Raw genomic sequence first — 26,395 nt, 5'->3', positions numbered from 1 at the left:
CTTCCTAATCACTTGCTGTACCTGCATACTAACTTTGTGATTCACGTACCAGGACACCCAACAAATTCTGCAATCTTTATCCATTTAAAGTGTATACTGCTTTTCTAATCTTCCTGCCAAAGTGAAAAGGCTCATGTTTACCTATGTTATCCTCCGTCTGCCAAATTTTTGCCCACTCAATCTGTCCATTTCCCTTTGCAAGCACTATGCTTCTTCTTGACAACTTACTGTCTTGGTGTCATTGGCAAATTTAGGTACCATACATTCGATCCCTACACCCCAAGTCACTGATATAGATTGTAAATAGTTGAGGACCCAGCACTGATCCCTTTGGCACTTCACTAGTTACACCTTGCCAAACCTAAAAGACCCATTTATCCCTACTCTGCTTCCTGTTATCTAACAAATCCAATATCCATGCTAATATGCTACCCCCTATACTATGCGATCTTACCTTGTGTAGTAACCTTTGATGTGGTGCCTTATCAAATGCCTTTTAGAAATCTACATACACATCTACCAGTTCTCCTTCATCCACCTTGAATGTTACTTAGTCAAAAAACTCTTAATAGATTAGTTAAACACAATTTCCTTTTCATAAAGCAATGTTTGCTCTGCCTGATCACATTTGTGATTTTCTAAGTATCCTGCTATACCTCCTTAATAATGGATTCTAGTGCTTTCCTTATGACAGAGGTTAGGCTAACTGGCCTATAGTTTCCTACTTTCTGCCTCCCTCCTTTCTTGAATAGAAGGTGTTACATTAGCTATTTTCCAACCTGCCAAGACTATTCCAGAATCTAAGGAATTTTGGCAGATTATAACTAATGCATCTACTATCTATGCCAACACTTTAAAGGCCATTGGATTCAGGCTATCCGGTCCTACGGACTTGTCAGCTTTAGGTCTGAACTTTGCTAGCACCTTTTCCCTGGTGATTGTGATCATTTTAAGTTCATCCCTCCCGATCACCTCTTGATTATCAAGTATCTTTGGGAGGTTTTCCAAGTCTTCTACCATGAAGACAGACACAAAATACCTGTTCAATGCCTCTGCCATTTCTTTGTTTTCCATTACTCTCACTCTAGAGGACCAACACTAGCTTTAGTTAGTCTTTCCTATTTAAATACTTGTAGAAACTCTTACTATCAGCTTTTATTTTACCAGTTAGCTTTCTCTCATGTTCTTTCTGCCTCTATCATCTTTTTAAATCATTCTTTGCTGGTTCTTAAAATCTGTCCAATCCTCTGACCTACTACTAATCTTTGCAGATTTATTCAGTGTTTCTTTCAATTTAATACTATGATTCACTTCCTTATTTAGCCACGAAAAGATGCATCTTTCTCAAACAGCCTTTTTTTCCCTTGCTAGGATAAATTTTTGCTGAGAATTATTAAATATCTCCTTAAATGTCTGCCAATGAAACTCTACTGTGCTAAATTTTAACATAGTTTCCCAGTTCATCTTAACCAGCTCTGCCTTCATACCCTCAGTTACCTTTAATTAGGTTTAAAACACTAGTCATGGATCCGCACTTCTCCCTTTAAATTCTATCATGTTGTGATCACTATCACCTAGATGCTCCTTTACCATGTGGTTATTGATTAATCCCAACTCATTGCACATTGCAAGATTGAGGATAGTGAACTCCCGGATTGGCTCTAGAACGTACTACCATAAGCATGTGCCCTGAAAACACTTATGAACTAATTTTCCAGGCTAGCTTTGCCAATTTAATTTACCCAATCTATGTGCACATTAAAGTCACCAAAGGTTATTGTTGTGCCTTACACACCCCATTTATTTCTTCCTGTATGTTCTATCCTTCAGCATGGTTACTGTTAGGGGGTCGATAAACTACTCCCAGAAGTTACCACTTCTCTATTATTTCTTATCCCAATCCAACTGATCCAACCTCTTGCTCTTAATCAACTTTCGGTATCAAACTGTCATCCTTAATTAACAGAGCTACTCCAACACCTTTTCCTAGCTTCCTGTCATTCTCATATGTCAAATACTATTCAACATTCAGAACCCTGCCTTGGACACCTTTCCACCACGTCTCTGTAATGCCTTTCAAGTCATGCATATTTATTTCTGTGATAACAATTCATCCATTTTTGTTACAAATGCTACGTGCACGCAGTGATAGGGCCTTGAACTCTGTTTTCTTTTTACCATTTTTGCAATGTGGCCTTGTTTGCTGGTAAACTCTTACAATTGCATGTTCTGTTCTTTCCTGTCACACTGTGGTACTCTTACACTCTATTACTTCATTGTTTCCCTCTACTTTACTATATATCCTCTCACATGATCCCTTTCCCGCACTATTTAGTTTAAAGCTTAGTTTAAAGTTTAGTTATACAATTTGCCAGAACACTGGTCACCACATGGTTCAGGTGTAGACCATCCCAACAATACAGCTCCCACTTCTGGTGTCAGTGCCCAATAGCTCAAAACCCATTTCTCCCACATCCTCTCTCTGATCTTATTTGCCCGATTCCAATTTGTTTGTAGCTCAGATATTATTACCCTTGAGGTTTGGCTTTTTAATTTAGCCCCTAGCTTCTTAAAATCCCTCAGTTCCTAGTTCTGCTTATGTCGTGGGTATCTACATGGACCGTAGGGCCTACCTACGCTTCAGGAAGTGTTTGGGGAGAAAGACCATCCAAACAGCAAGTCAATGCAAAATTTATTTCAAAAACAGCTAAATGTTAGGTGTAAAAACTGTAAACAAACACCTTATATTAAGTTGATTGTCAATTTCACTCCAATTGAAAATATTTTGGAGTTCCTTGGCAGAACTGCAATTTATCAATGAATAATTTCAAATAATATTTAGTTTCAAGTTGAACTTATATTTCAGCATTTATAAATAAATTATTAGATAGAATTGCAATGCACAAAACAGTCTATTAACAATAGCTTCAACCTGCATCTCAGACATGGCCAACTGGCATCTCATGAACTGCATGCAGCTCTTCCATCGCTGACACATGCCTCTATAAATTCTTTATTCAAGGACTGCCAATGTACTCAAACTCCTGCTCTGAACCAAGTAACCAAAAATCTTAAACTAATAGTAATGTAAGCTAATTCATTCGAATCAAAATGTGTCTCAAACTATCCAGCAGGATAATGCTACACACATTGGCAAGTCGTCCAGCACCTTGTAGAAAAGCAAAACAGGAAGCAACACTGCTTTAACCATAGGCACAAATTTATGGTAAGTTACAGGTTTCTACAGCATAAAAGATGTCAGATGGCATTACCTGGAGTGGAGGTGCCACTCAGGTTTATGACACAAACAGCTAGTAACTGGGAAAGAAGGGAAAGAGAGATAGAGGAGCAGGGAGAGTGAAAATGACAAATGTAGGAAAAGCATCAGATGAAAAATAGGAATTGGAAACGAAAAACAAAAATCGATGAGATTAAGCATGACTACAACTCAGACTGCAAGTAAATGCATGAAACACAAGTTTCAAAAGTATTTACTTGATATATGTGCACAATCGTCACAGTCTGAAGCGGTGAGTAATTTTAAAATTTGTGCCTCTGGCAGAATGCAATTTCTTTGACTTGACCATACGTTTTGTTTTTTCTTGTAACCACCTTATCCTGTGTTATTTTGGTTTTCACATCTTAGATCACTCTGACAAACAAGCCCTAAATCTGTATCCAATTCTATCCCTGCCTCGAGATCCAAATAGGTTTGTGGTAACATGTCCAGGAAAATGAACAAGTATCATTAATTTCCTTTAGTTATCAGACTTATTCCGATCTCTAAACTGATTTAGCATCTCATAATATCTTTAACTTGGAGGTCTGGACTTAAGTGAATTTACTAAATAGATAAACATGCTTATGAAGTCATAGATTTACAATGGTCATCCCTCCAACCAACTAACTGAACAACGTAAAGGTTACAACTCTAAAAACAATTAACCTAGTTCTTTGTAAATAAATAAGTTATTTAAACTTTTAAATAGCAGAGTTTCTTGAATGTTTTTACAACTAAGAGCGCCTAATTAATGTGTAGCTTCTTGCAAATTAAAACTGGTTCTACTCCCTTTTCAGGAGTTCTTAATCACCAAATTACACCTTGATCTGCCCCTACTCCTCTGACACTTTCACCTGAGCATCTCACCCTGTTCTTACCTCATTCAAAATCCTCATATCTACGCCCAACCATGTGCCATTAAAATTTTCTCATTGAGATGCCTTTACTTTCTTTCCTCAGTCTCTGCATCAAACAACTTTGCATCCTCAATGATTTCATCATGCTCCAATTCCTGAATTCACTGCCTTCTTAACCTCCCTTAATCTCTGCCACCATGGAAATTCCCAATCCATATTCACAGCCACCCCTTCCACCTTCAAATATCACATGGCCTTGCTACTCCCATCGATTCAATCACAGAGATAAGGTAATCTCTGATCACTTCCTCCTTTAACTCTCCACCCACATTCCCCTTCCCAACCCTATTTCCTTAAGTGTCCACCCCTGAAAAAAATTCTTCCCCAATTCACTTACAACAGTACTCTCAAAATCCTATTTGGCCCTCCATGCACCACACGTATTTACAGTTACCAATTGCGTTCAACCTCCGTCTTTGATATCACAGTCCCCACTAAAACTATTACACTCCCACCTTGGTTGTTCCTCAGATACAGGCCTCAACACCACTCCCTTAAGTCCAAGCGATGTAAACTTGAGTGGATATGGCAGAGAACCAGTTTAATAATCCACTGCCAGATTTGGCTGGACCACATAAGACACTCTCGAATCCTGCTTTCTTCTGCTAAAACTGCTCGCTATTCCAGATCATTCTGGAATGCCAACATAAACTCTGACTCTGTAAGCCAACTTCTTAAATCCCTCTCAACTACCTCTTGCACCCTTACCTGCAACAATTCGTGCAAGGATCTCATGGAATTCTTTGTCGCTAAAGGTTGAGACCATCCAAACAGCTGCCTCTGAAGAAGTCATACGGACTCGAAACATTAGCGCTGTTTCTCTCTCCACAGATGCTGCCAGGCCTACTGAGTTTGACCAGCATTGTCTGTTTTAGTCTCTGTTACTTTCCTCCTTTCCACTAGCCCACTGGGTCAAACTACCTCCCACCCACCCTAGCTCTGACCTCATCATTCTCTCCTATCCACCTTCATGCTTCCTCCAAGCTCATGTTCATGAGGCCCACCACCAGCTCCCTCAACCTTATTCCCGCCAAACTGCTGACCACTTAACTTCCCTTCCTGGTCCCCATGTTAGCTGATATTATAATAGATTTTCTCCTCCTTCAGGTTCTGTCCCTCCACTCCTTCAAATCTATCGCTGTTAACACCCCTCTCCTCAAAAACATAACCCTCAACACCTAACATCCTTTCAAACTACCAGCCCATCTTCAACCTCCCTTTTCTTTCCAAAATCCTTGAACATGTTGTCAGCTTGCAAATCCACACCCACTTTTCCCAGGGCTCCATGTCCAAATCCTTCTACTAAGTTTGCACTGCTGCCACTGCACCAAAAAGACTTTTGCAGTCACGCTGAATGCCATTTATGTCCAGGAAAGATGACTTATTCCTCTCATCTTTCTCAAACTGTCTGCAGCCTTTGACATAGTTGACCACACTATCCTCCTCCAATATCTCTCCATCAACACCCAGCTCAGTGGGACATATTTCGCTTGGTTTTGTCCTTTACTATCTAATCCAAGACAGAATATCACCTGCAATGGTTTCCCTTCCCAGCCTCATACTGTTACCTCTGGTGTCTCCCATTCTTGTGCCCCGTCCTATTTCTCATCTTTATACTGACCCTTTAGCACCATCATAAGAAAACGTCAGAAATCACATGTATGCTGACTACACATAACGGTACTTCTCCACCACGTCTCAACTGTCACTAAATCAGACCGCTCATCCAACTTCCAGTACCAGAAGGGTCCTCCGTCAACTTTGGCAAGATCAAAGCCATTATCTTTGTTATAAACTCCATCCCCTAGCTACCAACCCAATCCCTCAGGCTTGCAACTGCCTGAGGCTGAACCAGACTATTCGCCAACTTTGCACATATATGGAACTGAGATGAGAGTCAGACCACATATTTGTGATCACCAAGGCCTCGTATTTTTACCTCATTATCATTCAACTCCACCCTTGCCTCAGTTCACTTGCTGCTGAAACACTCATTCATGCCTTTGCTACTTCTAGACTCCAGCACACTCTTGGTCAGCCATCCACATTCTGTAAACAAGCTCATCCAAAACTCTGCTTACTCACACCAAGTCCCATTTGCCCATCATCCCTCTGCTCATTGCCCTAAACCAGCCCCCTGTTAAGCAACACATCGAGTTTAAAATTCTTATCCTTATTTCCAAATCCTTCCTTGACCTCATCCCTCTCTACCGCTATAAACTCCAAGATATCGGCACTCTAATTCTGGTGTTGTAAGGATACCCGACTTTAATTGCTCTGCTGCTGGCAGCCATGCCTTCAGCTGCCTAGCCCTTGAGTTCTGGAATTTTCTCCTGAATTCTCTCCACCTCGCTGCCTCGCTTTTATCATTTAAAACTCTCCTTAAAACCCACCTTTTAGAATCATAGAATGGTTACAGCACAAATGAGGCCATTCAACCCAACATGTCCGTGCTAGCTCTCTGAAGGAACAATTTATCTAGTGCCACTTCCCCCACCACCCTCCCACTTTTTTCCCCGTAGACCTGCACATTTTTTCCATTTCAGATAATTTACTTCCTTTCTCAAAGCTTCAATTGAACCTGCCTCCAGCACACTCTCCGGCAGTTCATTCCAGGTTCGCTCACTTCATGAAAACATTTTTCCTCATGTTGCTATTGTATCTGTCCTGCAAATATGTATGCACACATACACCCAGGTCCCGCTGCTCCTACACCCCCTTTAGAATATAATTCTTTATTTTATATTATCTCTTTGTATTCTTCCTATCAAAATGAATCAATTCACACTTCTCCACATTACATTTCATCTGTCACTTGTCCACCCATTGCACCAACCGGTTTATGTCCTACTGAAGTTCTATACCATCCTCTTCTCAATTCACAATACTTTCATAATGTCCACAAATTTTGAAATGAAGTCCTGTACACTCAAGTCTAGATCATTAATATCATCAGAAACTGCAGATGTCCTAACACTGAACACTGGGGAACTCCACTATAAACTTTCCTCCAGTCCAGATACAAACATTCACCATTACTGTTTCCCATCGCACGGTCAATTTCAAATTGACGATGCTACTGATCCTTCTACTCCATGATCGTCAACCTTGCTCACAAGTTAGTTGTGCAACACTTTATCAAACGCCTTCTGGAAATCCACATACACCACATCAACAGCATTACCATCATCAAGTCTCTCTCTTCCTTGATCAAAAAACTCCAGCAGGTTAGTTAAACATGATTTGCCTTAAATCTTTGATGGTTTTCCATAATTAACTAGCAATTGCCCAAGTGACTATTAATTTAGTCCCAAATTGTTTCTTAAAGCTTCCCACCACCAAAGTTAAATTGACGGCCTGAAATTGTTGTGCCTAGCTGTAACATTCGCAATTCTCCAGTCCTCTGGCACCAAACTGTTTGACCAAACTTTTGGCCACTGCTTCAATATCACCTTATGTAGCTCAGTGTCATATTTTGCTTCCTAGCAAAGCATCTTGGAATATTTTACTCACTCAAAGCAATGTATAAACACAAGTTGTGTAATTCCACACTGACTGGCTCTTTTTCAAGCAGGTTCTTATTTGAAATTTGCTTTTTCATATCCCAGAAAAGCATTATCAAATTTAATTATCCTATCAAATTTTAAAAATGGTTTAACTTACTTCTCTATCTCATGATTTAAAAACTTGCAGCATTGTATTGATGGAAGTTTAGTATAGGATTCTGGCTTGTACTGGCATTTTAAAATCCAGTCCCAGTATATAAGTAATTTAAGGAGAAAGTCAGTAAATCAAAACTAGATGAAGATTCGACATTAAGTCACACACTGAATTCAAGATCCATCTGAAGCATAAGTTTAGATTTAATCCACACAGGGGCACTTACATTGGTCAGACATTTTCAGAATGAATGCAAAACGTCCTTTTAACATAACATTCTTTAATTTATACTCCCTATAATGTCAAGACATAGCATTATACTGTTGAACATAACATGTAATTACCATCAAACCAATACCATGCTTACCTTCCTGACACTACCTGCAAAACTAGCACAAAGAAGTTACTTCCAAGCTTTCTTACTTAGACTTCATTCTTCCAGTCCTGTGTGCGACCATAGCAATTACTTTCAAGCACATAACCAGAAAAATATCAAATTCTAAATATCTTTGTCACTTATTTACCTTGTAAAAATATCAGAATCCTATGATCAAAGTACTCCCTTAACATTGTCCCTCCTTTAACTGTTAATATGTTAAAGCTAAGCCATTAACCATGAGACAAGCTGCACATATTAATACACATATTTTCAATATGCATTAGGAGACTGAGGCCAAATTACAGGTACATGTTATGAAGCACATTAAAGAAACATAGGAGGAAATCCAAAATACAGATTACAATGAAAGTAAAGTCTCAATGACAGATAAAGAAATGCTACATATTGGAGCATTACTTGAGGCTATGTACCAGCATGTGTTGAATAAGGCATTGACTATAGACATGAATAATCAGGAAAAAGTTAGAAATAGAAAAAAAAGGATGTGTAGTTTTGAGCTAATTGACCAAATACAAATTTGTAGGATAGCTCAACCTTCATCTATGAATTGGCTTTAACTGCTATGCACCTTTTTGCTGACAGGTCCCGAACTGCTGCATTATTACAAAAGTTATGCTCCATGCTCAACTAAAGCTGTCTGTACAAAATGCTAAATTATCATATTACTTGTCTATACTCAACATATAGGACCACACCGAGGTAAAGCATGTGCGCTGAAAAACACGATCTTATAAACATGGTAGCGTATGTCTTTAAATCACGAACAGTAATCCATTCGTGATGACCGGGTGCTGTAGTGTGTTACGACTCTGGCTCTTCACTTATAATGCAAGTTTATTTTTAAGTGTGATTATCTTCATTTACCTAATTTGTAAGGTTTCGGTTCAGATCGCCAATACTTTTACTAATAAAGTGGAAATTCAATAAACAACTATTCAAAATAAAAGTCGTAGCTAAGTGTACTGGTGGATGCCATTATGCTCAAGATTGAAAAAGTGGGAGTAACTACTACTGGTTTTGCGAGGTTACAAGATATCCGCAGATTTACATCTCAACATTACACAGTAATTATTTCAAATCAGAGAGACTTGAGTTTAGGAGTGATTTAGTTTTGAATTCATGTCCTTATAAAACTAATCGCCATGTACACGGCCTTCGAACTAGGCGCGCCTCAACGCCAATCAGCCTCATCTGATAGAAAAGTGGACGGAGGGAGATTCCCAGGATCAATTCATCCTCTTCGTTAATTATTCGTTAAAATTAGGAAACACGCACCCGGGAGGCTAAAGAATTTAATACCCTTGACTGAGCTGTGCTGAGAAAGGAGGCCAAGGGCCCCGGGTTTGAGGACATACGGAATGAAAAGGGAAAGAAACTGCAAACAAAAACAATTAGAATTAGTTTTAACAGCAAGATCTTCCATTCAGGAATGGCTGGGACACACTGTGAAGGAATTGTCACTCACCCACTCCGTATTTCTCCCTTTTGCTTGGAACCCAACGCGTCATTGTTGCTGATTAAACTTCCTTCAACTTGTTTGCGGTGTTTATTTTCCAGCTTTTCCTTATTTCTCCCGGAAAGTCCAGGCCGCCATTTTCCACAGGAGGAGAGAGAAAGTTCCAGTCATGTGTCTCGAGCGTCACCGACCATCAAACTCCCCCCCAAAAAAAACTTCTGCGAGTTACCGCCTCATCCTCATCACCGCTGTCCTCTGACGGTTACGTTCCCTGTCCAAGCACTAGTTACTTAGGTAGGTAGTTAATTAGTTATCCCATTTACTTTGTTTTACTAACAAACCAGTTTCCAGTGGGGCGCTGGCTCTTAACTATTATTGTTCGGGGATGTGGGAGGGCTTTCCTTTGTTAGGGAACTTCCAACTGCGCCGTGACAAATCCACGATGTGATCCAGTTGCCTTTCCTTTCATTACATGGAATAGACGGCGCAGCAACAGGCCAATCGGCCCAACCAGTCGCTGTCAGCTTTTACGCGCTACTGGAGCTCCCCTCCCATCTTTCCTCTTCTAGCGCGGTATCCTGATACAACACCAAAACACTGAAGCTGGAAATCTGAATTAAAACAGTAAATCCTGGAAATACTCAGTGGATCCGGCAGCATCCGTGGAAAGGCAGAGTTAACGTTTCAGGTCTGTGACCTTTCATCGGAATGGACCTGAAACATTAATTTTGTTTCTCTCTTCACAGATGCTGCCTGACCTAGTGAGCCTTTTCTACTTCTTCCAATGTAATCCTCTATTCCCTTCTTCCTCATATCTAGCCTCCCTTAAATGTATCTACTGTATATTGGCTGCAACCACTTCCTGTAATTGCAAGTTCCACATTCTCTGGCTAAAGAAGTTTCTCCTGAGTTCCCAATTATTTTTTTTGGTGACTATCTTATACTCATGGCCTCTAGTCTTGCACTTCCCCACAAATGGAAGCGTTTTCACTCTGTCTATTTCATCAAAGCTTTCATAATTTTAAAGACCTCCATTAGGTAAACTTTTTAATTTTTTTAAAAATAAGGAAGACATTGGTTTGCCCTACTGTCAACAAACAAAAATTAGCCCTCAACAAAAGTGGCTGCCTTTTTTAGAGGGCCAAAACTAAACTATAAACAAAAAAAATGACTTCATACTTTTATCCACCATGCCCTCGAGTACCTGTGGTACCTGCTACTTGCGAAAAGCCTTGAGCCTTGAATATATTCAAGGTGGTTTTGGACAAATTTTTAATCTACAAGGTAGGCAAAGGTTATGGGGAACTGGCAGGAAAGTAGAGTTAATCAGAATCAGATGAGCCATGATTTCATAAAATACCCAAAATACATTTAAGTTGTTGAGTTTCTTTAAAAGAAGTTTCCTCACGCTTCAAAATTGGTTCAGGAAAAAGTGAATCTAAATGCCTGAAAAGAAATCCATTCTCAATAAACAATCTTTTTGTTTTATTTTCTAACCATCAACGATGAAACCTCAATCATTAGTATTGCTCATCACATGTCATCTGTTTCGAGCAGTTCAGAACAGAAAAGCAAAATAAATTTAAATGAATGTCACTATTTTCCTGAAATCAAGTTTCAACAATTCAAATTTTGTTTTGTTGACAGTTTTTTTCAAGAAGGCATAATAACTCTCAAATTCTCATTGCATGTTGAAAAATTATGCAAACTACACGTATTCAGAAATCATAGAATAGGGGCGGTTAAATTATACAATCAAACACATAGATGTAGATGAAGCTGGTTCCAGCTATTCCAAGGTAAAACATCTAGTTAAAGCTTTGACTCTTGAGACAAGCTGAGGCCTTGAAGTAAAAACCTTAATGTAAAGATTGTTACAATCTGGTTTGGGACCAGTAGCTTTTTGTTTAAAGCAAATAAAGTTTGAAATCCCAGTTACCCATTAAGAGAATACAGCCACAAAATTACACGGTTTTAAACAAACAAAATAAACTTTACTATACAAAGTCAGAAAAGCAAAACAATCTACAATATCTATCTTATACTCTTAACATTCACAATTAACATGAGGTAAATATGAATTAACAGGCCAACTGTGGTTGAACACACCACGCTACACCTTAAATGACAGATGCAACCAAGACAGATCCCACGTAATTCTCAGCAACCCACCCAGATGTCAGTGAACACTGTGAGTCACAATATATTGTTAAGATTCTTGTTCTCTCATGAGAGATTTTCAGTCTTCACTTTTGAGGATTTAGCCTCTGAATTCCCTTATAAACTGCCTCAATGACTGCTCACCTCCTAATGGTTTAAGCTCTTCTGAAACTGTGTTCTATGGGATTCACAAAACTGCACTTCTGCCTCTAATTACTGGCACAATTCCAACTCTTTCACAAACTGCTAGCTAGCACTGCCCCTGGGTTTTCATGAATTTAAGTTGCCCAGCTGCACCAAGCTATAAATGGCTCCCTGGGCTTCTAGAAACATAGAAACTTGGAGCAGGAGTAGGCCATTTGGCCCTTTGAGCCTGCTCCACCATTCATTATGATCATGGCTGATCATCCAACTCAATAGCCTGCTCCCACTTTATCCCCAATAGAAACATAGAGTACTAACTGCCTGGCATGGAAACAGTGACCTTCTATCACCTTCTCAGCTCCCAAGGACATTTCTGAGCCCTAACTGCCTGGAACCCGGTACCAGCTGCTAAGACTTCTCGGTGAGCTGTGATCCACCTGAGGTCCAAACTGCAACCAACCCAGTTTCCCAGCAAACACACAGATAAATTGAAACCAAAAAACCTTCTTAAGCTCCACCTATTTCCATAACAACACAGCCTTTCAGGGTTCACTCAATGCTTTGAAACTAACTCCCACAACAAAACATCTCTCAGAACTGCATTTCTTTGCAAGCAGCATAGACATCATATCACCAGCTAAATGAGCCCACCTGCTGTTTTATGGCTCTCTCTCTCTCTCTTCTACTCTGATTCTATTAAACAAACATAGGTAACCTTGACTAGGCACTTTACAACCTTCCGGACTGAATATTGAATTCAACAACTTTAGATCTTGAACTCCCTCCTCCATCCCCAACCCATTCTGTTTCCTCCCCCTTCCTTTTGTTTTTTCCAATAATCTATATAGATTTTTCTTTTCCCACCTATTTCTACTATTTTTAAATCTTTTATGCCCTGTTAGTCTTTCCACCCCACCCCCACTAGAGCTGTACCTTGAGTGCCCTACCATTCATTCTTAATTAGCACATTCGTTTGGATAATATCACCACCTTCAACACCTCTGTGTTCTTTTGTCTGTGACATCTTTTGATTATCTGCTCCTATCACTGCTTGCTTGTCCCTACAACCACACCACACCCCCCCCACTTCTCTCCCCCCACCCAATAGCGTCCCCCCAACCTTAAACCAGCTTATATTTCACCCCTTTCCTTAGATTCACTCAGTTCTGTTGAAGGGTCATGAGGACTCGAAACGTCAACTCTTTTCTTCTCCGCCGATGCTGCCAGATCTGCTGAGTTTTTCCAGGTAATTCTGTTTTTGTTTTGGATTTCCAGCATCTGTAGTTTTTTGTTTTTATCTCTGTGTTTAATTGACTGCCATTTCTCTTCAAGAAATGCCTACCTTGAAGAAGTTTTGTTCCGCTCTGCGACAAGATTTCCGTATCTCTCTTTTGCCTTGTTCACCTTCATTGCTTTCCATTTCTCTCCTGGTGTTTGACAAGGTGTTTACTAAAACCCACTTTCACAGCCACATTTCCTTTCTTAGTGACTGTCTCTATCTCCGACTTATCCCACGTGGATTTCAACTGAAATTCCATCCCTCTTGTTTCAAACCCACCCAGGATTACAGGTATCTCTGGGACATAAAACGTTTCTTGGACTGCTGTTCCCGTCGCATTCTGAGATCCACACTCAGTGCCATGCGCCGCCATATGAACACACTCGACCTCTCCCTCCAGCAGCACCACCGCACCCTTTTTAAAGCTGCGCATGCTCCCAATTTCATTTTATTCTTCGTCTCATCCGACGCCTCAACAAGAAACTTTTTCTCTTTCTCTCAAGTGCTAAGGAACGCAAGCTCCAACAACTCATCAACACCAACAGCCATCTAGGACCCTCCACCCCTGCCTGTCCCTCCGTCCCCACCCCATCTTCCAATCCCAGCCCCAGCTGTGTATTCACTATACCCCCTGACCTTCCCCTCTCCGAAGCTGAACGTTCAGTGCTCAGCAAAGGACTTAGTTTCATATCCTTACCCCCTCATCTCAATGAATTTCGGGCTCGGCACGATGCTGAACTCTTCTTCTGCTGTCTTCGTCTCCGTGCTCACTTCTTTGGGCAGGAGTCCTCTCCCCGTTCAATGAATCCTTTTACCCACCTCCAATATTCTCCCTCCACCTGGACACCTCCCTCTGGATTCTTACCTTCTCTTGATCTTTTCATTGAGAACTGTCGGCGCGACATCAGTCGTCTCAATTTCTCTGCTCCTCTCACCCATTCTAATCTTTCTCTCTCTGAACTTACTGCACTCCATTCTCTCAGGTCCAACCCCAACATTGTCATCAAGCCCGATGACAAGGGTGGTGCTGTTATTGTCTGGCGCACTGACCTCTACCTCGCGGAGGCTGAGCGTCAACTCGCAGACACTTCCTCCTATCTCTCCCTGGACCATGACCCCACCACTGAACATCAAGCCATTGTTTCCAGGACTGTCACTGACCTCATCTCCTCTGGAGATCTTCCTACCACAGCTTCCAACCTGATAGTCACCCAACCTCGGACAGCCTGCTTCTACCTCCTACCCAAAATCCACAAACAGAACTGTCCCGGTAGACCGATCGTGTCAGCTTGCTCCTGCCCCACGGAACTCATTTCTCGTTATCTTGACTCCCTTCTCTCTCCCCTTGTCCAGTCCCTTCCTGCCTACATCCGTGATTCCTCTGAATCCTTACATCACATCAACAATTTCCAGTTCCCTGGCCCCAACCACTTCCTCTTCACCATGGACGTCCAATCCCTCTACACCTCCATCCCCCACCAGGATGGTCTGAGGGCCCTTAGCTTCTTCCTCGGACAGAGGCCCGAACAATCCCCATCCACCACTACTCTCCTCCGTCTGGCTGAACTTGTTCTCACACCGAACAATTTCTCCTTCAACTCCTCTCACTTCCTCCAAATAAAAGTTGTGTCTATGGGTACCCACAAGGGCCCCAGATATGCCTGTCTCTTTATGGGGTATGTGGAACATTCCTTGTTCCAGTCCTACTCCGGCCCCTGACCACAACTCTTTCTCCGGTACATCAATGATTACTTCGGTGCTGCTTCATGCTCTCGTCAGAACTTGGAAAAATTGATTAATTTTGCTTCCAATCTCCACCCCTCCATCATTTTCACATGGTCCATCTCTGACACTTCCCTTCCCTTCCTTGACCTCTCTGTCTCAATCTCTGGTGATAGACTGTCCAGCAATATCCATTACAAGCCTACCGACTCCCACAGCTACCTCAGCTACAGCTCCTCACACCCTGCTTCCTGTAAGGACTCCATCCCATTCTCTCAGTTCCTTCGCCTCTGTCGCATCTGTTCTGATGATGCTACCATCAAAAACAGTTCCTCTGACATGTCCTCCTTCTTCCTTAAACGAGGTTTTCCACCCAAGGTCATTGACAGGGCCCTCAACCGTGTCCGGCCCATCTCCCGCGCATCCTCCCTCACACCTTCTCCTTCCTCCCAGAAACATGATAGGGTCCCCCTTGTCCTCACATCACACCACCAGCCTCCGCATTCAAAGGATAATCCTCCGCCATTTCCGCCAACTCCAGCATGATGCCACCACCAAACACATCTTCCCTTCACCTCCCCTGGTGGCATTCCGTAGGGATCGTTCCCTCCGGGACACCCTGGTCCACTCCTCCATCACCCCCTACTCCTCAACCCCCACCTATGGCACCTCCCCATGCCCACGCAAAAGATGCAACACCTGCCCCTTCACTTCCTCTCTCCTCACCATCCAAAGGCCCAAACACTCCTTGCAAGTGAAGCAGCATTTCACTTGCATTTCCCCCAACTTAGTCTACTGTATTCGTTGCTCCCAATGTGGTCTCCTCTACATTGGCGAGACCAAACGTAAACTGGGCGACTGCTTTGTAGAACACCTGCAGTCTGTCCGCAAGAATGACCCAAACCTCCCTGTCGCTTGCCATTTTAATACTCCACCCTCTCTTGCCCACAAGTCTGTCCTTGGCTTGCTGCATTGTTCCAGTGAAGCCCAACACAAACTGGAGGAACAGCACCTCATCTTCCGACTAGGCACTTTACAGCCTTCTGGACTGAATATTGAATTCAACAACTTTAGATCTTGAATTCCCTCCTCCATCCCTTTCTGTTTCTTCTCCTTTCCAATAATTTATATGGATTTTTCTTTCCCATCATTTTTAAATCTTTTATGCCCTGTTAGTCTTTCTACCCCACCCCCACTAGAGCTGTAACTCTTTCGAGTACAAACCCGTTTCCATCTGTTTCAGATGAAGTTACATTGTTTCCCATTGTGAGATTTGAACTCTTGATCTTAGGGTTACAAACCCAGTACCATAACCACTTGGCTATTTAGACCAACTAGAGCTGTACCTTGAGTCCCCTACCATCCATTCTTAATTAGCACATTTGTTTAGCTAATATCACCACCTTCAACACCTGTGTTCTTTTGTCTGTGACATCTTTTGATTTTTTGATTATCTGCTCCTATCACTGCTTGCTTGTCCCTACAACCACACCACCCCCCCACCGCAACTTCTCTCCCCCCACCCAACAACCCCCCCCACCCCACCTTAAACCAGCTTATATTTCACCCATCTCCTTAGATTCAATCAGTTCTGTTGAAGGGTCATGAGGACTCGAAACGTCAACTCTTTTCTTCTCCGCCGATGCTGCCAGACCTGCTGAGTTTTTCCAGGTAATTCTGTTTTTGTATAGGTAACCTTCTGAACTGCCATTTTCTTCTAGGTGTTCTGGCAATCTCTAAAGCTCAGAATTGTAGTTATCTTACCTTCACGACAACAACCTTCCAGAACTAAACATTACCTCTAAAACATTAACAGTAAACCATGAAGTAGATATTCGTCACAAGGTATTAAGAGACACACGACAAGTCAGTGCATAAATTTACTCATGCTAATGAGCAATGTAATCTTTGATAAAAATCTTAGTTCAAAAATGAAACAATTCCATTATTGAGCACTAACCTGCTCACTGATGCTCAAGTTGAGTTTCACCAGGATAACTCAGGTCCTGACCTCAGACTGTTGTAGTTGTTAGAAGCCAATCATTTCAATTCCAGGACATCACTGCAGGAGTTCCTCAGGATAGTGTCCTAGACCTAACTATCTTCAGCTGCTTCATCAATGACCTTCCTTCCATCATAAGGTCAGAAGTAGGGACGTTGGCTGATGATTGCAGAAAGGTCAACACCATTCATGACTCCTCAGGTACTGAAACAGTCCAGGTCCAAATGCAGCAAGACCTAGACGATATCCAGGCTTAGGCTGACAAGTGGCAAATAACATTCGTGCCACACACGCGCCAGGCAATGACCATCTCCCACAAGAGAGAATCTAACCATCACCCCTTGACATTCAATGGCATTACCATCACTTAATCTCCCACAATCAACACCTTGGGAGTTACCATTGACCAGAAGCTAAACTGGAAGAGCCATGTGAATACTATGGCTACAAGATCAGGTCAGTTGCTGAGAATTCTATGGAGAATAACTCACCTTCTGACTTCCCAAAGCCTGTCCACCTACAAAGCATAAGTCCACTGGCCTCAATGAGTGCAGCTCCAACAACACTCAAGAAGCTCGAGAGCATCCAGGACAAAGCAGCTCTCTTGAATGGCACCCCATCCACCACCTTTAACATTAACTCCCTTCAACACTGACGCACAATAGCAGCAGTGTGTACCGTCTACAAGATGCACTGCAGGAACTCACCATGGCTCCTTCAACAGCACCTTCCAAACCCGCAATCTCTACCACCTAGAAGAGCAAGAGCAGTAGATGCTTGGGAACACTGCCACCACCTCCAAGTTCCCCTCCAGGCCACACACCATCCTGATTCGGAACTATATTGCCATTTCTTCACTGTCACTGGGTCAAAATCCTACAACTCGCTCGCTAATAGCACTGTGGGTGTACCTACACCACATCGGCAGAAGTAGTTCAAGAAGACAGTTTGCCACCACCTTTTCAAGGACAATTAGGGATGGGCAATAAACACTGGCCTAGCCAGCGGTGCCCACATCCCCTGAAAGAATAAAAAAAAATTGAAAATCCCTTGCCATGTTTATACATTATGGCACATTCTTAGCTGATATGTAGCCTTAAGTCCCAAATGTCTCCTGGCAATTCAACAGGTTCCCTCCTTCCTGCCCTGCCAGGCTAAATCTTCCAGTGTCCTTTTAAACAAAGTCCTCTTCGACCAATCATCTGATTATACTTGAATGGACTTCTAGCAGCAAGACATCTACTGGTGACTCCTTCAACACTTCACAACAAGCTTTGTTCCTTCGAACAGGAACCCGCAAAATATTGGTAGTGGATTCAGTGATTGTAATGCCATTGAATGTAAAGAGCAGACGGTTAGATTCTCTCTTATTGGATATGGACATTCCCTGGCACTTGTGTGGCGCGAATGTTACTTGCCACTTAACGTCCAAGCCTGAATGTTGTCAGGGTCTTGCTGCATATGTATACAAACTGTTTCAGTATCTGGGAAGTTGCAAATGGTGTTGAACATTATGCAATCATCAGCGAACATCCCCACTTCAAACCTCATGACGAAAGGAAGCAGCTGAAGATGGTTGGGCCTAGGACATTAGCTTGAGGAATTCCTGCAGTGATGCCCTGGGACTGAGATGATTTGACCTCCAACAACCACAAGCTACGTCTTTTGTGCTAGGTAACACTCCTACCTGTGTAGAGTTTTTCCTTGATTCCAATTGACTCGAGTTTTGCTGGGGCTCCTTGATGCCACACTCGGTCAAATGCTGCCTTGATGTCAAGAGCAGTGACTCTCACCTCACCGCTTGAGTTCAGCTCTTTCTTCCATGTTTGGATAAGGTTGTAATGAGGTCAGGAGTTGAGTTGGGATGGAACCCAAACTCAGCGCAGTGAGTAGGCCATTACTGAGTAAGCGCCACTTGATAGCACTGTCAACAATCCCTTCCAACACTGCTGATAATCGAGTGTAGGCTTATGGGGCAGTAAATGGCTGGGTTGAATTTGTCCTACTTTTTGGGGACAGGACACAGCTGTGGCCAGTATTGTGGCTATCATGGAACAGCTTGTCAGGAGCACAGCTAGTTCTGGAGCACAAGTCTTCAGTACTATTGCCAGAATGTTGACTGGGCCCATAGCCTTTACAGTATCCAGTGCCTTCAGCCATTTCTTGATATCACGTGGAATGAATCAAATTGGCTGGAGACAGGCATCTGTGATGCTGGGGATCTCAGGAGGAAACCTTGATGGATCATGTACTTGGCACTTCTGGCTGAAGATGGTTCAAATGCTTCAGCCTTATCTTTTGCACTGATGTGCTTGGCTCCCCCAACATTGAGGATGGGAATATTTGTAAAGCTTCATCCTCCAGTTAGTTGTTTAATTTTCTATCACCATTCACGACTTGATGTGGCAGGACTACAGAACTTAGATCTGCTCCATTGGTTGTGGGGTTGCTTAGCTCAGTCTATTGCATGCTGCTTACGACGTTTTGCATTCATGTAGTCCTGTGTTGTAGGTTCACCAAGTTGACACCTCATGTTTAGGTGTGCCTGGTGCTGCTCTTGGCCTGCGCACCTGCACTCTTTATTGAACCAGGATTGATCCCTCAGCATGATGGTATGGTAGTGTGGGGGATTTGCCAGGCCATGAGGTTACAAATTGTGGTAGAATACAATTCTGCTGATGGCCCATAACACCTCATGGATGCTCACTTCTGAGTTGCAAGATTTGTTTGAAATCTATCCCCTTTAGAACAGTGTTAGTGCCACACAACTATGTGAAGATGGGACTTCTCCACAAGGGCTATGTGGTGATCACTCCTGCCAATACAGTCATGGACAGATGCACATGCACAGATAAATTGGTGAGAAAGAGGTCAAGTAGGTTTTTCCCTCTTGGTTCCTTCACCACCTGCCACAGAGCCAATCTAGCAAATGTCAAAGAACAAAGAACGAAGAAAAGTACAGCACAGGAACAGGCCCTTCGGCCCTCCAAACCTGCGCTGATCATATTGCCTGTCAACTAAAACATTTTGCACTTCCGGGGTCCGTATCCCCCTATTCCCATCCTATTCATGTATTTGTCAAGCTGCCTCTTAAATACCACTATAGTACCTGCTTCCACCACCTCCTCTGGCAGCGAATTCCAGACACTCACTACCCTCTGCATAAAAAACTTGCCCCGCACATCTCCTCTATAGGTTTCTCCTCTCATCTTAAATCTATGTCCCATAGTAATTGACTCTTCCACCCTGGGAAAAAGCTTCTGACTATCTACTCTGTCCATGCCACTCATAATTTTGTTAACTTCTATCAAATTGCCTTTTGGATTTGGTCAGCTCAGTCAGTAGTGGTGCTGCTGAACCACTGTTGGTGGTGAATAATGTAGCCCCACCCAGAATACATTCTGTGCCTTTGCCACCCTCAGTGCTTCTTGCAAGCGGTGTTGAACATGGAGGAGTACTGACTCGTCAGCTGACGGGCGGCCGAACGCATTAAGTGGTAAGCTGCAGGAGGTTTCCCTGTCCATGTTTGACACGATGAAGTCTCATGGCATCCGGAGTCAATATTGAGAACTCCCACGGCAGACTGTATACCACTGTGTCGCTGCCTCTGGTCAGTCTGTCCTGCTAGTTTGACAGGACATACCCAGGGATGGTGGTGTCTGAGACATTGTAAGGTATGAATCCGTGAGTATGACGATGTCAGGCTGTTGCTTGATTAGTCTGTGAGACAGCTCTCCCAATTTTGGCAAAGCTCCAGATGTGAGTAAGGAGGGCTTTGCAGTGTCAACAGGGCTGAGTTTGCCGTTGTCATTTCTAGTGCCTAGGTCGATGCCGGGTGGCCCATCAGTTTCATTCTTTTTTGACACTTCTGTAGTGGTTTTAATACAGCTGAGTGGCTTTGTAGGCCATTTCAGGGGCCATTTAAAGGCCACATGTAGGCCAGACCAGGTAAGGACTGCAAATTTCCCTTCCTTCCTTGAAGGCTATTAGCGAACCAGTTGGGGTTTTATGACAGTCGACAACGGGCGCCGTTATTGACATTAGCTTTTAATTCCAGATTAATTAAATGAATTCAATTTCCAGCAGTGGTGGGATTTGAATCCATGTCCCCAAACCATTAGGCCTGGGTCTCTGGATTGCTAGTCCAGTGACATTACCATCGCCTCCCCTTCTTGTATTTAGAAGTTATTAAGGAATACCTTTTCTGTAGTTTAGTGCATTAGTCACCTAGTAAGTAATGTTTACTTGATGTTCATTTTAGTTTGTTTGATACAATATAAGTCTTAAAATGTGAAATTTTGTCATGTGATTATTTGCATTGGTCACTGGGAATTTATGTATCTCTTATTGGCCTCGACATTTTCTCATCTTAAACTGGTTCCTGTTACTTAAACAGTATTTGTAGTTCATGCACAAGCTAAAGCTACTTAAGATACGTAATTGATGCAATCAGTCATTGTTTCTTCATTCTTTCTTTTCTTCTCTATAACACACTTAGAACCACAGACACACTTATTTTCAACAAAATAAAGGCTTTATTTAAAGCTTTTGAGTTTTGCTTACTATTTTTGAAACAACTTTGAAAAAGAATCAAATAAAAATTATCAGCGACTGTTATGATACAGCAGTTGTTAAAGGTTGAGTTATTTAAAATCCCAGTGGGAAACTTTAAACAACTGTCATAGCCTATGGGTAGAATTTTCCCACTGTCGGTGGGGTTGTGCGGGGATGGGCACGGACCCGATCGACGCCCCCAATTGGGTCTGCACCGCCCTTTTACATGGGCGAGTCAATTAAGGCCCGACAAGCCTGATGCTCGCCCAGAAGCACTGTGCGCTCCCTGTGCGGGTGGGGGGGAGGAGTTCCTTGAGTCGGGAGTGCGCTCTTTTGCGCATGCGTGCCAAAGAGTGCAGAAATCTCCCTGAGGCACAGAGGTGCCTCAGGGAGATTAGTTTTAAGCTTTAACAGTTCAATAAAGTGTTTTCAAAAATTTTATGAATCGTCCCCTCATGTGAGACTGTCACATAAGCTGGGACATGCGCATTAATTTTAATAAAAATTTTCCTGAAAATTTTAAATCATTCATGAAACCTCATCCCGCCCAAGGGTGAGGTTCCATGAAAAATTCAAAGGCCGCCTGGGCTCTTCACCTGCTCATCAACCTTAAGGTTGGACGGGCAGCTTTCTCAATAACCTTAATTAGTTCATTAATGGCCTTAACAGGCCTTTGGCATTTCAGCGGGTGCACAGTCAACTCGGCTGCGTGCCAGCTGAACTGAAACTCTAAATGACGCGTGGTGACCTCGGGATGCACGCCCAATGTCATCCCACGTCATTTTAAGTTCCTCCCTCCCTTTCACCTCTTGATTTGCAATTATTTCTCGGATATTTCTGAACCGAAGCCTATAAATTACTACTTATGACATTAGTAACCATTTTAACATATTTGTTTGACATTTCTCTGTCATTTGAACTCAGGCATTACACATTTACTTTAAATTGGGCTACATTCTGCATTAAAATAGCAAACCGAGAAATGTAATTCAAATGTTTAACTTTGCCTATCGTAATTTTCAGCATTACCTGTTTTACAGGGTAAGTGGTTGACCTTCTTCAGAGACTGTGAAAGGCGATTCACCTTTGGGAATCCACCTCCTATTTGACAGACCTGGAGCATTTTTCTAAGAAACATAAGGCAGGATTTTACAGTTGGCGTGTGGGGGGCGGGCCCAACATGCATGAGCGTATAATGACGCAATGACATCGGCCGTGCGTCCTGACGTCACTGTGCGCCATCACGATATCTCGGAAAGCAGGCACTATGAGGATGACGGCGCCAATTAAGGCCCTTGAGGCAGCAATTGAAATCGATTTTGCACAGCCCATGCGATTTTCAGGGTGTCACATGGGCAACTAGAAGGCGGGTAGGCTACATTTTCAAAAACCTCATCCACGGGCGGGATAAGAGGGGTGGGAGGGCTTTCTAAGGTGAGTTGTTAGAATTTTGGATTATCACTTACTGCTACTTGCTTGTGTGAACAGGACAACCTCATTTCACTTCAGAGCTGCTTTGAAATAACAGCTCCAGTTCAGGACTCCGGAGGAGTCATAACACTTGGGGCCTTTCAGGTATCAGACAGCCTTCCCTTACCCTGGGAATGGGGATTGTGGTCTCCGCTGGAGGCACCTCCTCTGAAGAGGAAGAAAGGGCCAGAAGGGGGAGGAGGCCAGGTGTCCCTATTCAGCCTCCAGTGGAGCCACCTGTGGGAGGACAGGCGCAGGCACAGGGCCAGCAGGAAATCCAAGGCGGAAGGGGCCGCAGAAGATGCCACTATCCTGCTGCCAGGGTTTACAGACAGCGATGCAGCTACCTCAATATGTCTGAGGTGCAATGCCAAAGGAGACCATGACCTCCATCTGTCAGGTGATTGGCCCTGAGATCAGCTCCAATTGTGTGGGTGGACACCCCATGCCAGTGGTGCTGAAGGTCACACTGGCACTCAACTTGTCGGTGGGCATATTGCCAACTCCCACGCGTGCCCGCTGACCAAAATATCACGTGAGTGTGCAATGACTTCGGGACGCTTGCCCGACATCATCGCACATCATTTTACGCTCGTTCCAGCACACACCTTCCCGACCAGCAGAAAATTCTGCCCTATGTGTCTGTGTGATTGTGAGAGATTTAATGGAATTAGAGCCAGCTAGTCTGGGTGCTTTGATCTAAGAAGGGAGGTTAAGTTTGCAATGTTAATTCGATAAACATGGATAAGTTTAGAAATATAGGCGTCAAGGGAACATTTGCATTTTGAAATAGACCAGACGGGATTGTTTTCAAAGGAGGGGTGAAATGTGTCATCTAGCCAGGTGAGGTTTAGAAACAGTGGCCTGAATTTTTCAGGCAGTGGGTGGGCTCAGCAGGAGCGGGCAGGGCCAGTCACGGAGCCAGTCGCAGCCTACAATCAGCTCCGTGCCGCCATTTTACGCGGGCGAGCCAATTAAGGCCCACCCAGCACAATACGCAAGCTGTAGCACTCAGCGCTACTGTGTGGGCAGGGGAGGAGAGAGAGTCGGGGCCAGCGCTCTTTCGCATGCACGAGAAAGAGTGCTTCAATCTCCCTGAGGCATGGAACTGCCTCAGGGAGATTGAATCAACATCAAAATAATCAAATAAATGGTTTAAAAATTTATTTAAACATGTGCCCTCATGTGACTGTGTCGCATGAGAAGGGGCACGTTTTGATATTTACTTACTAATTTAATAAAAGCTTTAGGAAACCTCATCATGCTCGTGGATGAGGTTTCCCAAAAAACGTGAAGGCCGCTTGTCCTTTTCACCTGCCAGCCAACCGTTAAGGTTGGGTGGGCAGCGTTAACAATTTCATCAATTACTTTCGTAATGTTCCATTTACATATCGGCAGCCCGCAGCCGACTCCATCATGTGCCCACCATCTGAAGTATCACAGGACTGCGCAATGACATCGGGACGCACGCCCGACATTATCACGTGTCATTTTACGTGACAACATGTCAGGCCCGCCCCTGCACACCAACTGAAATACCCTGCCCAGTGTGTTTATTTTTCTCAAAGATTATTGGTAAATCTTTGTGCTATGAGAGGGTTTTATTATTAGGGAGTTAAAGTCCAAAGACATAGTGAAACAATGGGTATTTGCATTCAAAGGAGAAAATATGTATAAAGGAACAAAGGCTGTGTGTCAGGGAAGGCATTTTTAAGATCTTACATGTGTGTGAAAAATCCTTCAGCATCCATGCCTCAAGCTGTTGACTTCAAAGGACTGAAATTAAAAAAACTCACTTAGTAGTCGACTTGCTCAGGGTATCATGTTTCTTTGCCTGGATCTTTTAAAATCTATGGACAAATTTTTTTGCTTGTTGGGCAGCGCGCGCCTGAACCCAAAAGTATATAATGACGCACGATGAAGTGAGTGAGCATCCTGACATCGTCACGCACTCGAGCAATATTTCAGTCTTTGGTTCTCTGAAACAGCTACAATAAACATTTCTCCTTGGACCTTGACAATCTGCTGCTTGACTGCAGTTACATTGTTTCCCATGGTAAGATTTGAACTCTTGATACTCTTTTGAGTAAACCTGTTTCCATCTGTTTCAGATGAAGTTACATTGTTTCATAGTTTGCCATTGTGAGATTTGAACTCTTGATCTCAGGGTTACAAACCCAGTACCATAACCACTTGGCTATTTAGGCCAAGCCTTTAAATCAAACATGTTTCCATCTGTTTCAGATGAAGTTACATTGTTTCATAGTTTGCCATTGTGAGATTTGAACTCTTGATCTTGTGGTTATAAACCCAGTACCATAACCACTTGGCTATTTAGACCAAGCTAAAACAGGGTTGTGGTGAAACTGTAACTCTTTCGAGTACAAACCCGTTTCCATCTGTTTCAGATGAAGTTACATTGTTTCATAGTTTGCCATTGTGAGATTTGAACTCTTGATCTTGGGGTTACAAAACCAGTACCATAACCACTTGGCTATTTAGGCCAAGCTTATTTCAGTCTTTGGCACATGCGGGAGTCAGCAACACACCTGCTGACAATTAAAAGGCCTATTAAGGCCATTAACAATCTAACTGAATTAAATTTTTCTCTGTCCATCCAACCTTATGGTTGGCGGGCAGGCAAAAAGGCCAAGCAGGCTTTCCATTTTTTGTGTAACCTCATCCACGAGCGGGATGAGGTTTTGATCCATCATTAAAAAGAAATTTAAAATTTTCATATCAATTTTTAAACTGTCCCTGCTCATTGACAGGGTCACATGAGGGGACATGTTTTTTAAAATGCTTTATTTTTAATTTTTTATATCTTTATCTCCCTGAGGTAGCTCTGTGCCTCAGGGAGCTTTTCCTGCACACGCCCGCACGCATGTGTGAACTTGCGCACTCGTCCTACTTCTCCCGCCGACACAGGCAGTAATGAGCGCTGAAGCACATGTTTCACGCTGGGTGGACAAATCGCGGTCCGACTCCAATCGCAGGCAGCGGTCGGCTTCCCAACGACTTCTGCCCACCCCCGCCAAGCCTGTCCAACGAGGGCAAAGTTCTGCCCTATTTGTCTCACTGTTGCCTTAACAAAAGTAACTGGGAGTTAGATTGATTAGGGGATTTAGAAATCATCGTAGTAGTAAGTTGTAGATCTATGTATATGTTTAAAACCATTTCTTCTATCAATAAATGTTTAATCTAGTTTTGTAAAAACCTATAAGACTTGATGGTATTATTACTACTGAATTCAGGGCATGCATCTCAAAATTTATGCAAATTGCAAAACAAGGTGTGGATGTTGTTTCAAGTTTCCCTTTGGGATTTGAACAATTCAGCATTTGTCATCAG

At 42.8% G+C, this 26,395-nt stretch overlaps 1 protein-coding gene across 1 annotated transcript in view; it reads right to left on the bottom strand.

The window, feature by feature from the left end:
• The window catches only part of dock1 (dedicator of cytokinesis 1), a 693,250-nt gene extending 683,216 nt beyond the window's left edge, over positions 1-10,034 (bottom strand). Inside the window, exon 1 of the mRNA XM_041210280.1 lies at positions 9,723-10,034. Coding sequence (XP_041066214.1) covers positions 9,723-9,765 — 43 coding nt within the window. The 5' untranslated portion in view covers positions 9,766-10,034. The remainder of the gene's footprint in view (positions 1-9,722) is intronic.
• Positions 10,035-26,395: the final 16,361 nt, after the last annotated feature.

Source organism: Carcharodon carcharias, chromosome 17 (genome assembly GCF_017639515.1).
Source record: "Carcharodon carcharias isolate sCarCar2 chromosome 17, sCarCar2.pri, whole genome shotgun sequence".
Lineage (NCBI taxonomy): Eukaryota > Metazoa > Chordata > Chondrichthyes > Lamniformes > Lamnidae > Carcharodon > Carcharodon carcharias.
This window is presented reverse-complemented; position numbering and strand designations above follow the sequence as displayed.